This window comes from Trematomus bernacchii, unplaced genomic scaffold (assembly GCF_902827165.1).
Source record: "Trematomus bernacchii unplaced genomic scaffold, fTreBer1.1, whole genome shotgun sequence".
NCBI lineage: Eukaryota > Metazoa > Chordata > Actinopteri > Perciformes > Nototheniidae > Trematomus > Trematomus bernacchii.
In genome coordinates this window covers 9,158,773-9,175,218 of record NW_022987342.1, presented here as the reverse complement: position 1 = coordinate 9,175,218, position 16,446 = coordinate 9,158,773, and the positions used below count along the sequence as shown (strand labels likewise).

Here is a 16,446-nt window from a genome sequence, read left to right as displayed (position 1 = left end):
ATCATTAATGGACGTCTCTTTAAAATGACTGCTCAGAGAGGATTTCTCATTTCTCTAACCGCCTGCTGCTTCCACTCCTCTCTCCTCAGTTCCCTTCCTCGACTCCTCCGCTCGCATCTCCTGTGGGCGGGGCTAAGACACGAGGATAGGAGTCGAGGAGGGGAGTCGAGGAGGGGAAATTAGAAGCCTTCGAAGACTGTCTCAGCCTATATAGAGACTTCATACTGACTTCAACATCTTCCACATATTTTATACATTATTGGTGACGTATGGTTTTAGTTCAAACGTTTGCAGTTAAAATATTCTGCTGCTTTTCAAAGCGTTTTTACTTTCTTTTCTCTACTTAATACACATTCATTCACTACTACTTACATTTAATATTTAACTCCTTCAGCCTACTTTCAGCTACAGAAACCATTCAACTATTAACTTATTCAGCTATTTCAGGACATTGAGGCATACATGTTGTTTATACCTTTTTTAAACCTTTTCTTTTAAATATTAAGCTTCTTCACTACTCTTCCAGTTTAACCTTTCACTTTTTCAACAAAGTCATTGCAATGCATTTGAGCTGTAACAATTTTGATTCAAATCATTTCACTTTTCTGCATAGTTAATCGTGGTGTGAAGGATGATAATTTTGATCACTTCCATCCTTGATTATTAATAACATGAGATGTGTTTCTTGAGTTTGAGGCTATAGTGCAAATGTGTGGACTCCATAAGAATAGTTAATGCTAATGGTGATATTGAATATGAATCCACAGCTTTAGTTAGTCTCACAGACACAGGCAGAAACACTGTGTGTACTCACCGTCCTCTCCTATGAACGGCACGTTGTCCTCCGCTTCTTCAACTCTCAAGTTGGCCTCCACCTTCTCCTCCTTCACCAGCATCACCTCTGGCTCCACCAGCTCCACGTCTGGAGACTGCACAACAACACAGGGCTCACTCAGTTCAGGCTAAACTAAGTACATTTATACAAGTACGGTACTTTAGTACAATTTTGAGGTACTTGTACTTTTCTTGAGTATATCCATTTTATGCTACATAATCTGAAGGCTTTAGTTACTTTACATATTGAAATATTAGCTAATACAAAAAATAAATCATCTAATAAATAAACATGTACATATAATAATAGTATAAGATATCCAGCCGCAGTATACAAAGTCATTAAAGTTAGCTCCACCTTTACCAGCTGTGCTGAACACATTAATCATCATAATACAGTCATTTAATATGTGATTTGAAATGGGACATTATGAATAACAAGTACTTGTACTTTAAGGACATAAAGTATATTGTGATTACAATAATGTTTTACTTTAAATCAGATTTGTAATGCAGGTATTTTACTAAAGTAATATGTCTGCTGCAACTATTTCCCTTTATTTCTGTTTGAGCTTGTTTTTAATTGTATTCTCTTTGATTTTTTTTAAAGACTGTTCTTAAATGTCATTAAGATGTTTCTGTTGCACTATATCTTAATTATTTTAATGTTTATTTTTGTAAAGAGCTTTGTGTTGAATGTGCTGGATAAGTAAACTTGCCTCGTCTTGCCTAGATAAATACTTATTCCACCACTGCTCATTTTCTTCTTCATGTTCCCCCGCTGCTTACATACAACTTCAGGTTACATTTTAATGCAGCAGTGCTCAGCATCTGATTTTTAACATTCAGTCGGGTCTATTCACCTTGTGCTCTGCCGGCTCAAGGGAGCTTCCACATTGCCTTATAATGTCTCGGCACTTTACTTTACTTTACATAGCGTCGCCACTTTATCAAACTTTACTGGACAAAGAAACTATATTAAAGGTGGGGTAGGTAAGTTTGAGAAACCGGCTCGAGATACACTTTTTGTTATATTCCATGGAATGCTCTTAACACCCCGATAGCAATGAATACATTAAATGCTTTGACAAAAAATCCATAAAAAAAATGTCATCTGTGGAAGCCGTAGTATTGTAAAAAGCACGACCAATCATTTTAGCCGGCCCGGCTAAAATAACTGGATGGCCTACCTGCCTGTCAGCCTTCCATCTGTGCACAAACTTATCTCGTGCCCTCATTGGTCATGTGCGCGTTCGTGTGTGTTGGAGGAGGGGCTCTGTAAGGAAGTGGCAGATTTTCTCCGGTTGTGTATTTTCAAATTCTAGCGATCTCGAGCCGGTTTCTCAAACTTACCTACCCCACCTTTAAGCTATTGAATGAACTGTTATTAAGTTATAATAGTTTTTTCAGGCGAAAAGCTTGATTTACAGATAGAGAGATAGAAAGAGTTCACTAGTTAGCTAACGTTCGGTAGCTAAATGGCTTACATTTGCTTGCTAAATAGCACAATGACAGGTTCATTGAGGTGATCTTTTTTTTGTGAAGTTCAACACTGTTGACCTTTGTCCCTCCTCCTCACAGGGTGAGTTTATAAACTGTCATTATAAGCGTTAGTGTGCAGTCCGACCACCTGATGTGTTACGGTACTTTTAGTAGCTACAAATGTCCTCATACATTTAGCAGAGGACTGCCATCCTCTGCCAGTCTCTAACAGAGGATGGATGTGGTACTGTAAGACTATAGGCACGTTCACACCGGAGTACTTTTACCTGTACTTTTCCCATTTAGTTCCGATAGTGACTGGAATTTTGCGTTCACACCAAAAAGAGTACTTAGTTCCGAGAACTTTTACCCCCATTTTTAGTGCCTGCTAGAGAGGTGGTACTATCCTGGGGAGAAAAAAGTACCAATTTCGATTGGCTGGGCGAATTGCAAACCACGCCCCGTAAAACTCTGAAAGGTTTTGTGAAGCCGCCATTGTATTTGCTGGCATTAGCATTATTAGCATTAGCCCCGCGCACCAACGGAGAGAGAATAACTTGTGGCAACACAAAAGAAAACATGGGAGCGGTGGAGTGATGAGGAGGTGTTGGTGTTCTGGCGATTTACTCGGAAGGCTTCAGAGTAAATCGGAAGTCCCCAACTCCGGGGACTTCCGGCCGGGAACTTCGGGTGGCAGTATACGCCGTGAAGTGGTTTGCGGCCTGCCAGTAAACCCAAAGCAGAAGAAGTGACGTTAGCGGCTTCATTTGCGTAATCTTCCCTCAGGGAACTTATTCCGGTGTGAACGCGATCTGTACTTTAGTTCCATGGGGGTACTAAGTGCTGGCACTAAGTACGGCTTATCCTATCTCGATTAAAGTTCATTGTTTATAATGCAGCTAATGCTGAACCGGATTCACTAAGACTAAAGTGTTTGAACTGGAAGGGGGAAAGGGGCGGGGCTAAAGAAGGTGAGCTTACCTTCCTCTGGACGCTGTCAGAGTGGACGGGCCTGGTGCTCGGCCGCCCTGCTGCAGCTTTACCCGGCCACAGCGCCACCTCTATCCGCCTCTCAAACACACCTACACAAAAACAAGAACAAGTTGTATTCAAAACAACTGAGAGTACATTTCAATGTTCAGTGTTGTACCTACAGTGGAAGCAACGCTAGCAAAACACAAATCAGTAAATGTACCGGCCGTCATGACACAGTTAGGACCCAAGCATTTTGTGTCTGAGGAAGGTTCACACTTTATAACAGCTGATATTTTTTATGTGGGACTTTTTAAAGAAATGTGTTGCATTTGGTTGAGATTTCAGACACCAACACACTAGGGCTGTACCCGAATATCCGAATATTCGTTCGTTGGAGTACTATTCGGGTTTCAATTTCATTATTCGGATATTCGGTTGTTTGTTTTTTTTTCATTTTTAAATGTATTTATTTTTAATTTATTGAAATCTCAAATATCAACGTAAGACCTTGAAAGCCAAGCCAAATTACACTTAAGACATATACAACTGCAACGAAAGTAACACACACAATGCAATATCCTTTTCAATTTCAAAGAACACAAATTGGGTTATATACATTAACAAATAACTATAAAACAACAATACTGTAGAATAACAAAAAGAATGCCGTGAATAAACCGAAATACACGTGTCGAAGCGGTTCGCTGCCGATTACTACGCACCCCCACCCCCCCGCGTAACGAATATTCGCTGCCGATTACTACCGAATATCCGGAGCCCGAAAAATGGTATTCGGGACAGCCCTACAACACACACTGCTCCCTGCTCATATCCCTCTGTACTCACTGAAAACTGAAGAGCATCTATCTTCTTTTGATAACCGTCATTTCAGCACGTTCTGACCTCAAAATATTAGTTTAGTAATCAGGGTGATATTGAACTTAAATGTAGTTACAACTTCCTAGGAAATACAAATCAGTTTAATCGGTTTGATGATGTATTGAGTTGTAGGTTGAAATACAGATGATCTTTCTCAGCTGATACCAATGTTTGGAAAAACAATTTGGCCAATTCTGGTGTTTTCCTTTTTTTGTTGTTAATTTAACTTTTGTGCAAGGGATACAAATAAATGCTAAAATAATTAGCACTCCCAATGTAAAGTAGGAACCAATGTTTGCTTAAAAGGGTTCCACTAGAAGACCTTGTTTTTCACCACCCGCCCGGATACACACACATAAAACACACACGCTGAGGTACAGTTTGGCTAAGTTAATGTGTTAAGTGTGATTTTTGTATGGTGATGGAAATACGACACACGTAATAATAATGGACAACACTTTGATAAACTCCTGAAGAAATTGCAGAGGGAATGCTGCATGCTGAAAAGCTGACGCTGAACTGCAATGCTGCAGTTAGTTGGGAAATATCCACTGAGTAAGTGTTATGCTGAAATTATTAGCTGATACAAGTGTAAGGGATAAAAACATTGACAAGCTGAATGTGATAGTTGGAATGGAACCCTCAACCTTCAGTTTGAAAGACTAATGCACTACAACAGAGCCACAGTGGTAACCTGGGGAGGCGTGTTGCGCAGTGGATAGAGCCTTGGCGTTGGGATCAGGGGGTCACAGGTTCAAACCCCACTGCAGTCAGCATGTCGTTGTGTCCCTGGGCAAGACACTTCACCCCAAATTGCTCCTGTGGGGATTGCCCACAGTATTGAGTATGTAAGTTGCTTTGGATAAAAGTGTCTAACAAGTAACATGTAATGTAATGTAACTGAGGTTGGGCTGGCTCATTTAAAGGGTACAAGATAACAGTGTGTATGGAGCTTCCTTCAGACAGTATAGGCTGAGACAGTGTGTTAAACTCCAGTCTGTGTGTTTGTGTCTCTGCTGAACTCCTAATCATAACACCTGTGCCCAGAGATCAAAGGTTTCCATGGAGATGATCAGTGAAAGGAGAGCCTTTCAATTGTTCTGAATGAGAAATAAACCTCTTACATTTCTAACTATTGTTGAAAAAGGGTAGCTGCTATCAGTAAAATGTAGATGCATGTTGGAGCCCTGATGAGTGCTTTTTGTGTACTTTCGGTAAAAAAATGCATTCATCATCATAATTATTCTATATATATATATCATTTACACAGTGCCTGTAAACCGGAGAAGAACGCTGGCATTTCTCCTCCTACTTGAAAGACTACGGAGGGATAGGGTCTGCAAAATTAGTTTGTGTGTGTGTGTATATATATATATGCTATATATGCTATATATGCTCTGAACGTTCCACTTCCTGCCTGCCCGACATTACGTTACGGCTGCATCGCGTAAAAAATAGGATTCATCCTAATTTTAGAGGAGCCCTGCGCCTTCTGGGACGCTTCTGAGCCGTAACGTGCCGCATGTGGTGAAATAGCACCCATTGACTAGAGTGGCCGCGATCGCCGTGAGCACCGCGGCGCAGCCGTAACGCGCCCGTAACGCGCCGCAGACGGACCCGGTGGAATCTAGGGGTAAGAGAGATGTTCCTAAATGTTTCATTAAAGATTATGTCCCTGGAGCATAGGGTTTGGGACTTGGCAGTTATGTTAAAATCTGAAGAAGGCCTCTTTACCAAGCTCCAAACTAAGTGTAATATTATAAAAGTAATAAAAAAGTATAAATCTGATTTAAAAGTTGTGTAATATGTCAGAAAGATGTGTAACATTTTGAAGTTGAAAAAGCAGTCAGCATTTGAAGTTGCATGAATATTTTTCAATAAAAATGTTGATGACTTATGGGATATATCTCTAGAATTATGAAAGTTATGAATGTGAAAAGTAATAGCGTGCATGTCCTAATTGAGCTGAACGTTTTGATGCTTGAACAGAGTTTCTGCGATGTGATAAACAAATGGACTCGGTGTTCAACTGGAAACTTTGTATCGTATTTGCATTCAGCTGACAAGTTTAAGTGTGCGTCAATTACATAACATAATTAGGATAGATTTTTGATAGGAGGGTGATCAAAACCAGGATGCAAATTGAAAATATGCTATTATTTGTACATATTTTAATCAATGACTACAAAAAGTCACACTTTGGTAACATTTTTAGTTTTAGCTTCTGTTCTCTAGAAGAATGGTCATTAGTGCGAATGCTGTTTACAGCATTCCACTATAGTTCTTCAAATCTTTAATCTTATTATTATGTCAACCAATACTTTGGCTCGCAATAACTTCAGCATACTTTCAGCTACAGAAACCATTCAAATATCAAACTATTCAGCCTTTTCAGCACATGATGGGAAACTTTCAAGTTTTTCAAAATATTTTATACTTTTTCTAAACAGCTTTCTAAACTCTTTTTTTAACATGGAACTCAATGGGAGGAACCTTCAAATCCTCTTTTAACTACACCGTGCGCCAAATGCTACTCCTTCCACTTTCAGCTAGAGACTTCATTCCAACTTTAAAATGATCACAAGACCTTCAGCTATAAGACTTGTTCTTCAGATTTTTGATATCTTTTACAGTTTTTGACTTATCAACGTTTAAGTTTTGTTACATTTTCAGGCCGTTTTCGATTTCATAATGGTTGTCTATGGGAGGGACTCTTCAGGGCTAGAGTGCGTGACATCATCACTTAGAGTATAGAGGGTCTTAAAAATCTTAGAAAAAAATATTTTAAAACTGAATAGAGTGTAAATATACACTCTATTCAAATAATTACAAAAGATTTCCTTGCTATCATCATATCAAACGGACCCACCAGAGTTCCCGGTCAACATGTCCGTTACAGTTTAAATCTTCCGGACAAAATTAGAAAAGTGCCGGTCAAAGGTCTTCTTTGTTATTTATTGAGCTTTGAAACAAATTGATATGATTCGATATTAAACAAACTAATAATAGTCGATTAATTAACTATTCAAACGTGTACAGTAATTTACAATAACACGGGAATAATAAAAGGAGCGCTCTCCCCCTCTCCTGACAGCCCGCCAGTATCATGCAGCTCGCGGATCCAGTAATGAGTGACCCGACAGTAAAACTAAACATATCTATAACTAGTTTAGGTAGTTTGAGAGGTAATTAAAATAGCTACGTGTGATATTCTAACCTGAAGTGTGTGTTTTGTTCCGCTCACTGCTGCAGGTGATCATGCAGAGATGCGTGTCGACTCGTCGGCAGCAGCTGATCTCTCCCGTCAGATTAGACTTTACTCGCGTTTATTGTCCATATCGATCAGATCTAGCTAATGATATGACTACCTGCTTATTAAAAAGACACCTAAACAATAAGCGTCGCTATGCAACCGGGTGAGGCCACAAAGTATAGCGCAGCATTATGCATTTGTTTACATGCCCACCGGAACCCCGAGGCATTACCAACAGATCAACGCACAATCAACCCATACAGGACATCTCTTTCTCCACATTAAGTGTTAGACATTAGAATTGACTATTCTTGTCTGTCACATACTCTTTTGTCTGTCACATAATATTCTTGTCTGTCACATAAGTGGCGCAACTGATGCGGTATTGCGCTAAGGGGAAATTATTTTTGACCGGACATTTTGACCGGAGAGATTTAGATTTGCCAGTCTTCAGCTTTTTTTTTACCGGTCATAGTCCGGTAATTACCGGCTAACAGGAACTCTGGGACCCACCGTTCTGGCCCAATAGTGATCTGAGTGACAAAAAGTCCACCTAGCTCCCAATAGACTCCCATGTTAAATTTCTCCACATTTTACACACAAAACCTTAAAAAACAACATATATCAGTTCATTGGGGTTCCCTGATGCTCACGGTCTGGTAATTTTTTTATAGGAGCCATAGTTTTTGAACAGGTGGCAAAATTGTCAGATATAATCCTCAATGCATTCTTAACCTGTTACGCACCTTCCGCCCGGTACCGGGCGGATAAACGCGTCATTTGCAGGAAACAACGTCTAAGGAATCTTAATATTGAATAAAACTATGAATGTGTTATATCCATGTAACGGGAAGAAACTCAGCTAACTGATCTTTTTTAAAAAAAAAATTAAAAAAAAACCACAATGCTAGCACTCAGCCTCTGAATTAGCCACAGGCGAAAACATGGAACGTAATGCGGCACTTAAACTCACTCAGAACTCCCTTATTACTTATCCTAGATGCACAACCAACCACTCTTTTTTGGTGTCCTGGAGACACTGAATCTAACGGTGCCCTCCTCAACACTCAGTGATAAACATTCGCGACGCTATAAACGAAAGCGTACATCATAACATGTGGAGCAAAGTAGCTAAAAACGCTAATATGGCTTACCTTGGTCAAAAGTGGTCTTCAATGGCATTAAAACGATAAAAAAACGATGCTGCAGTTAATCCATAGGTTCATCCTATGTGTCTGTGCCTTCTTTGAAATTATTTCTGATAATCCATAAGCAATACAACTGCGTTTTAGTTTCCAAATTCCAGAAGGAGACATTAATCCAATATGCTTTCGATTTCTACACGCGAAGCCCCCACCTTTTGTCTTTACAACGTGTGTGGGTGTGAGCCTCCCCCTTCGATTCTATTGGCTCTAACGGTCACAAGGGTGTGTCAACCAACCAAATCGACCAAGGGAAGCCAGAGATATGAAAAAAAAAACATTTTCACCCAAATCACCTCAGAGGTGGGGTGGTTTTGGCTAAACCTCTCTAAAAAGGTCAAATGTTACTTGTTTTGCATCAATCTTGATACAGGGCACTTATTATATGTTGTACTTTGGATTCCTAAAGCTTTTAGTCTACTAACCCATCATCCAAGGGTAGTTTTCACTATCTGTAAAAAATAATTTTTGGACGGACACTATAATTTACAGTTTTTTACTATGTAAAATCTGAATTTTCTTTAAAATAAAAAACATTTATATTGATTCTGACACTTCTACATCCAACTCACAGGTTTATCATTACTTTGAGAACAAAGATTATTAATTTAACCCTTTTAGAAGGGAAGATATGGTCATTTGTTCTGGGAATGTCATTTTCGAGCCTGAGACCTGAAAAACAGGCTCAGAGTGGAACAGGTTAATGGGACTCAGTGCTGCAGTTGGTTGCCATGGTGTTGCTGTGCAGATTGGGGCCACACACCTGAGTGACATAATTTAATCAGAGCAGACACGCCCACAGACAGACTGGTACACGCACACACAAACACGGGAGGTTTGTATTATTTTTTTTTCAACAAAAGTTAGAAATGCAAGAGGTTTATCTCTCATTCAGAACAATGGAAAGGCTCTCCTTTCACTCTCCGTGGTAACCTTTGATCTCTGGGCTTACACACACACACACACAGGTGTTTGTACTTTGTAAACATTCATTCACAACTACTTACATTTAATATCTAACTCCTTCAGCCTACTTTCAGCTACAGAAACCATTCAACTATTACATTATTCAGCTATTTCAGGACATTGAGGCTATACATGTTGTTTATACCTTTTTTAAACCTTTTCTTTTAAATATTAAGCTTCTTCACTATTTTTCCTACTCTTCCAGTTTAACATTTCACTTTCAAGTTTTCAACAAAGTCATTGCAATGCATTTGAGCTGTAACAATTTGATTCAAATAATTTCACTTTTCTGCATTTCTCCGCTAAGTTCAGCAACACACTTACTTGTAGCTAAAAGCAGCTACAGAGACCATTCAGCTAATAACATATTCAGCTTTTTCTGCATTTTCAGCTAAATTCAGCCACAAATGTTCAGTTTACAGCATTCACACGCATTTTCTGCAGGAAATGCATTTTCTAGTTTGTTCTCAAACATACCTAGAAACAGTAGAGGTCTGATAATATATTATTACAGAGCTGTATATTTTAATCTACTATAAGGATTTTTACACAGTTAACTTAAGTTTAAGTTAACTTAACTATTATTGTATACATTTACTCAGACCCGGCGGCCATTTGACATTCCTGCCCTCCGGTCCCATGTCATGGCCATTTCTACTGATCATAATTCCATTGTTGAGGTATACTAGAATAGATTTATATTGTGAAATTTTCCAAACTCACATTGGTTTCTCATACAGCATCTCTGTATAGTACGTGTATTCACTCTGTCCTAAACGGCTTGTTGGAGCTCCTGCAACCACCACCCCCCCCCCTCCCCCTCCCTGTGAGCCCACTGTGCTCTGATTGGTCAGCTCAAGTACAAACCTTCATAACACACAAGGGGACGGGTAATAACCGGTAATTACCGGAAAAGCATGACATGGGACCTTTAATAAAAGTGTGTGTTTGAATGCAAAGACTGGCATGTTTTAATTGTAATTGCGGACTAATTGTCCTACCGGTGGATGGCGAGAACTCCCGCAGCCTGTCGCCGTGTATCTGCACCCTGGAGCGGCTGCTGTTAATGGCGCTCTCCCGGAGCCTCCTCTCGGCGTTTCCCCGGGCCATCTTCAGCTCCAGCAGGTGGAGCTTCCTCTTCAGGCCTTTGTTTTCCCTCTGACACTGCGACATCTGTAAACTGACCACCGCATAGTCATCGTCCACCAGCTTACAGATCTCCGCCACTGCTGCGTTAGCGAGGACCTCCATGATGGAGGCCAGCTGAGTCTGGAAGGCCAGGCGGGACATCCTGCTGCGGGCCGGGGCTCGAGGGCTGCTCCGAGGCTCTGCACTCACCGGGAAACTCCTGTAGCAGTGTTAGGAGGGGTTGGGGGTTTGGTCAAAGCATAACAGCTCCGGTGGAAGGGTATTTAAATGTTGAACTGGTAAAATAAGCGAAGGTAGCCTCTCCTCCTCTGTACGCAAGCGGCAAGCTGCGACCACAAATACATGACGTCATTTCCGGTTTATTCGGGGTTTTTGTTGTTGTTCTTTTTTCGTTTTGTGCGGCTGGCAACCAGCGTTAAGGTGCATTATCGCCCCCTACTGTACTGGAGTGTGAACCAGAATGATCCATTCCATTCCATTATCAAACATAAATGAATAAGAAATAAATAATGAAGACATTTAGAAATTGTCTTGATTAACTCAGTTTGTGTTGAGCGCACAACCATTGTTTTAAGTACGGATTCCAGATGCACAGTAGCTACAGGGTAGATATTGCAAGTCCAGGCTCCTCTAACAAAGCAACTTATTATATATACAAGACCTAAAACAATAAAACTAAGTTAAAACAAAAACTGTTAAATAGTGCAAGAAGAAACAGAGTAGAATACAATAGTGCAAGATTATCTTGCATGACCAATGTGCAAGTAATGCAGATGAAGTAAACTATATACATGTCAATAAAAAAATACAAATGTTGCAGAGAATGTTGTAAATGCAGGAGTCTATAAACATGTAAATAGAATAAGATAAACAGGATGTTTTAAAGGTCCCATGTCATGCTTTTCCGGTTATTACCCGTCCCCTTGTGTGTTATGAAGGTTTCTATGCATGTAAACGGTCTGCAAAGTCACAAACCCTGAAAGTACACCCTGTAGCGAGTAAAACTCTAACACAGAAAATACCTGTCTATCCTGCCCCAGAACGCCTCGTTGGAGATTTCTCTTTTTCCATTGTTTTCTTCCTGGGTACAGTGACGTGCCCATACCCAAATGGACCGATTGGTCCTAATCCGTGGAGCCGTTACGTTACGTCCGCGGAGCCGTTACGTTAAGTAACACACACACTCAATCTTTTCTCAGCTGCAGCTCCGCTCGGGCTGGTTTCGGGCTGGTTTCGGGCTGGGTTTCGCTGTGTCTCGCAGTCGACCACTGGGCTCATAGGAAGGGGGGGGAGGGGGGGGGGGGGGTGGTTGCAGGAGCTCCAACAAGCCGTTTAGGACAGAGAGTGAATACACGTACTATACAGAGATGCTGTATGAGAAACCAATGTGAGTTTGGAAAATTGCACAATATAAATCTATTTTAGTATACCTCAACAATGGAATTATGATCAGTAGAAATGGCCATGACATGGGACCTTTAAGATGTAAAAATGTTTTAGGTAAATGATTTACAGTTATTATTCATCATCTCTCGATTTATTGGAAATCAAGTAATAAGATGCCAATGTACCACTACCATTACCATAACTCAAGGATGTAGGCCTATTTTCAATTATTCTTACCAGCCCTGTTACAACTAAGTGAGTAAACAGTGCCTTCTTACTCTTACTGCATCTCTTTCAGGTTCCACCTCTGTCCTGCTTCTCATTGAGCTTTCTATTTCCGTTTCATACATGGTGCAATGCAATATATTTCCCACCTTTTACTCCACATTATCCACACTTTTCACTGTTGTTTTTCACAGTACATGTCTAACCTGAATATGAAGTGTGTTCATATCTCCACACTATCAGGTCTTACCTCTTCAACACATAGATATCCAGTTAAGGCTGTCAGTATCCCTGCTGTATACATCGATAACTGGTCTGACACGTTTCTGGAGACAGTTTTGTAGAACGAGGCTTTTGTCTTTGAGGGCGACACCTGACGACTAAAAACAAACACATTTGAAATGTTTCCATTATTTGTGTCTTTATTTTGATAATTTCTAGATCTAAAAGTGACCCAACTGATAGGATGTCATATAACATTTCCAATGTCATTGTTTTTCTTCCTGGCCCTCTTGTTGTGGGTGCAGCTGCTCAGCTGTGAGAAACACTTTCAGTATGAGTAAAGGTTGAAATCACTCAAATTCAAACATCCGTTCTTTGTCAGTCGTAAGCAGTGGCGACTCGTCATTAGGGGCAGGTACAGCCCCACCTAGTGTCAGCAGAAAGTAATGCAAATAATAATTCCCAAAATATGCAAAAAAAAATACATGTTAAAATATATTTTATTTTTTTATAGTTTAGTAATTTGTCCGTCTGTACATTGCTGTTTTAGTCTGCGTTCTTCTAATTAGTGTCTACAGTGTGCCTATTGAGCCGTGTTGAGCGATGTGGGGCAAGCTCCTCTCTCTGCTGTTAAAATGAACGTGTACTACTGTAAAAACTACACTGCGCATGCCAAGAGTATTTTTCTATTCAATGTGTGCGGCAAAAAAATAATCACCATAGGGGCACTGTGCTGCCAAAGAGTGGCGAAGTCCCTCCCCTTCCGGTGGACCTACATGGGACCTTATTTCGGAAAAATTATGTATTGAAGTCAATGGAGAGAGAAAGATTATCTTTCGAAGTCACAGTTTTACGACAAACTGTGACTTTTTTGACATGGAAATGATTTTTTAAGATTGACAAACATCATATGTGTAATTCATGGCACAATTCAAACGGGATCGAAAGATAAGTTTTCTCTCTCCATTGACTTCAATACATTATTTTTCCGAAATAAGGTCCCATGGGGCGGAAGTAGATGGGCGTGACTTCGCCACTCTATACCTTAAAGTGGACCTATCATGCTATATTTGAATAATATAGTGTAGGACCATACCTATATAAGGCATATTTATACTTTTTTTTTTTCAAAATACCAAACAGATCATGCATTTTAGCCATGCCTCATTTTGCTCAATTTGAAAATGTTTAGCTCTGTTTGTGTAAGGGCAGATAAGGGCAGAACAGCACCATCTACTGGCCTGGCATATGTACTACAGCGTCTCCAGCGCTTTCGAACGGCAATGGCCGTGGCTGTCTCCTCCTGATTGGAGTTGGCCCAATAGCCGTAGCGCCACCGTCCTGACGTCAGTAAAGTGTTCAAATCTGGATCAGTTTTTATCAGATCCGTTGCAGCCCCTTTTTTAGAGATTTGGGTATGGAGGAAAATAGAGAGGGTTGTGTTTTCTGACACTTGGTGAGTTCCCTGGAACACCGGGGACACATATTCATGTATAAAAGACGTACAAAAGTGCATTTTGCATGATAGGTCCCCTTTAAGTTATTATACATCCATGTGCCATACCCACCAAACGTCATCTCATAATTCAGAGAGCGGATTGGCTGTAAGTACGTGTGCCGCGAAAAGTTTAGATGTGAAGAGGAGACGAGAGAGAGCAGCTTATAACGATTAAAATCAGTCAAACGAAAATAAAATGAATGAAGTTGACCATCTACTTCAGCTTTGGTAAGTTCATTTTACGTCATATCTTTGTTGATCTTCTGTGTTTTGCCTATAGGCTATTGCTCTGCTGGATCGATTGATACACATCTAAGTTGTTCGTGCCCCACCAGTTTTGTAAATATAAAACGCCACTGGTCGTAAGACAAACAACTATCTTTCTGAAAACATAACAGGTTCCCAAAGAGGTGTTTAGATGCTTAAGGAAATCCTGTTCTTTATATACGAGATCAGACCACAGCAAAGCCAAGTTCATTGCAAACATGTTACATGTTTAATGATACCGATACATTTTAAAACACCAGACCATGTCTTGAAAGAGTACTGAAAGGCAACATATCTGATTGCTGTGCAACCTACAGCTAGTGCCCATTACATACAAACACCTACACATACAAACACGACTCTCTGATATATATATGTTTGACTTTACATCTTTGTACAGGCCTTTGTTCTTTGTTTTTTTTTATAAGAAAAAGGATGATTGACATTAAAAAAGACTGTTACACCTCGGCATCAACCTGTGAAAAGTTGAAAGAGTAGAATTAAAGTTTTGCAGAGCCTGCATCTTTTGGGCTTTGTATCTAATAAATGAAAACGTTTTTATTTCACTGCCCAATTCTATAATCTTCTGGATAACAGTACATGACATTTTCCTTTCTATTCTTACAAAAATCAGAGCAAATAAATATACTGACAATCAATGTGACATAAAAATGAGCATAATCATAGAAAAGAAGGTGCATTTACCATTCAACAACACGCTGCCTGAAGAAGGCCACTCAGAAAGGACAGTGGAGCAATATGAGTCACACAGTGGACTATATGTGATCAAAACATCATGGAAAACAAAGTGTATTAACACTGCCTCTGATTGCTTCAATGAAGAGTTTTGGGAATATATAAAGTGCTTAATTGGAAGAGTCAGATATTTTGCAGATTATACTACTTGTTTCTTAGCAACAGCCAGAAAAAGAAGATGAGGATGTTACAGATGGGTCCAGGGCGGGGTTAGCCTAGCTTAGCACAAAGACTAGAGGCATAGGGAAGCAATACGGAGCTTTTTCTGAGTATCAATTTGAGACTTTGGATTCCTTGTTCAGATTTTGAAAAGCTTTCTGCTTTCTGCCAAAACCAATAAAATACTCCACTTCATGTAAAAATTCTTAATTGAAAAGGCTAATTAAGTAGAAATACAGAAGTATCATCAGTAATATATTTTGTATCAAGTACTTAGGTAGGCTATTTTTTACACTGTTATAGAATATTACTTTTTGATCATTAGCAAATGCATGTCAAATTATTTGACTGTTGTGGTTTGTTCATGTGGAGCCAATTTTGGATACGTTTTAAAATACTGTGTATATTAAAAAATACAGTACTGCATCACATCATGTGTTTTTATGTATACAAGTATATGTATGCAATAAATGAAAATACTCAAGTAAAGTACAAATGTGTACAAATACTACTTCAGTATATTACTTGACTAAATGTACTTTGTAACTGGAACACTGCACTCAGTTCAAACGTTGGCAGCACTCAGACTGAGTGAGAGGAGAGGGCTGGAGCTCCATGTGGGACATCTGCAACAATATATCTGCAAGCATGCTGTTTGAGCAGCAGAGCAAACCTCCTCTGCAGGCAGGGGTTATATGAGGGTGAGTTATATGAGGGTTTTTGGGGAAAGCATTAGAAAATTTGATCAAGAAATTAAAAACTCTCTCTAAGATGAAGGTATGAAAAAGCTCCATGAAGCAGACGTTTTAAAATCAATTCCCAACACCTCCAAAGCTGTCTTATTTGTATGTTGAATCTTATTCACTAACAAGTCACCAATACATCTCAAGCTAGGGCTTATCATAGTAAGTCGGATGTTTGTTCAATGTTATTTTGTGTTGTGTCTTTAGCCGCTTTCACACCAAGTACTTTGCCGTACTTAGTTCCCAGCACTTAGTACCCCCATGGAACTAAGTGCAGATCGCGTTCACACCGGAATAAGTTCCCTGAGGGAAGATTACGCAAATGAAGCCGCTGACGTCACTTCTTCTTCTTCTGCTTTGGGTTTACTGGCAGGCCGCAAACAACTTCACGGTGTATACTGCCACCCGGAGTCCCCGGCCGGAAGTCCCCGGAGTTGGGGACTGGCTTCA

The 16,446-nt window shown here is 39.9% G+C and overlaps 1 protein-coding gene across 1 annotated transcript in view; it reads right to left on the bottom strand.

Moving 5' to 3' along the window:
• Nucleotides 1-11,081, bottom strand: part of si:ch211-89o9.6 (fez family zinc finger protein erm) — a 29,645-nt gene extending 18,564 nt beyond the window's left edge. The window contains exons 1-3 of the mRNA XM_034130278.1: nucleotides 10,593-11,081; nucleotides 3,298-3,398; nucleotides 815-929 (exon numbers count right to left, since the gene is read on the bottom strand). Of these exons, the coding sequence (XP_033986169.1) occupies nucleotides 815-929; nucleotides 3,298-3,398; nucleotides 10,593-10,881 (505 nt within the window). The 5' untranslated portion in view covers nucleotides 10,882-11,081. The remainder of the gene's footprint in view (nucleotides 1-814; nucleotides 930-3,297; nucleotides 3,399-10,592) is intronic.
• Nucleotides 11,082-16,446: the final 5,365 nt, after the last annotated feature.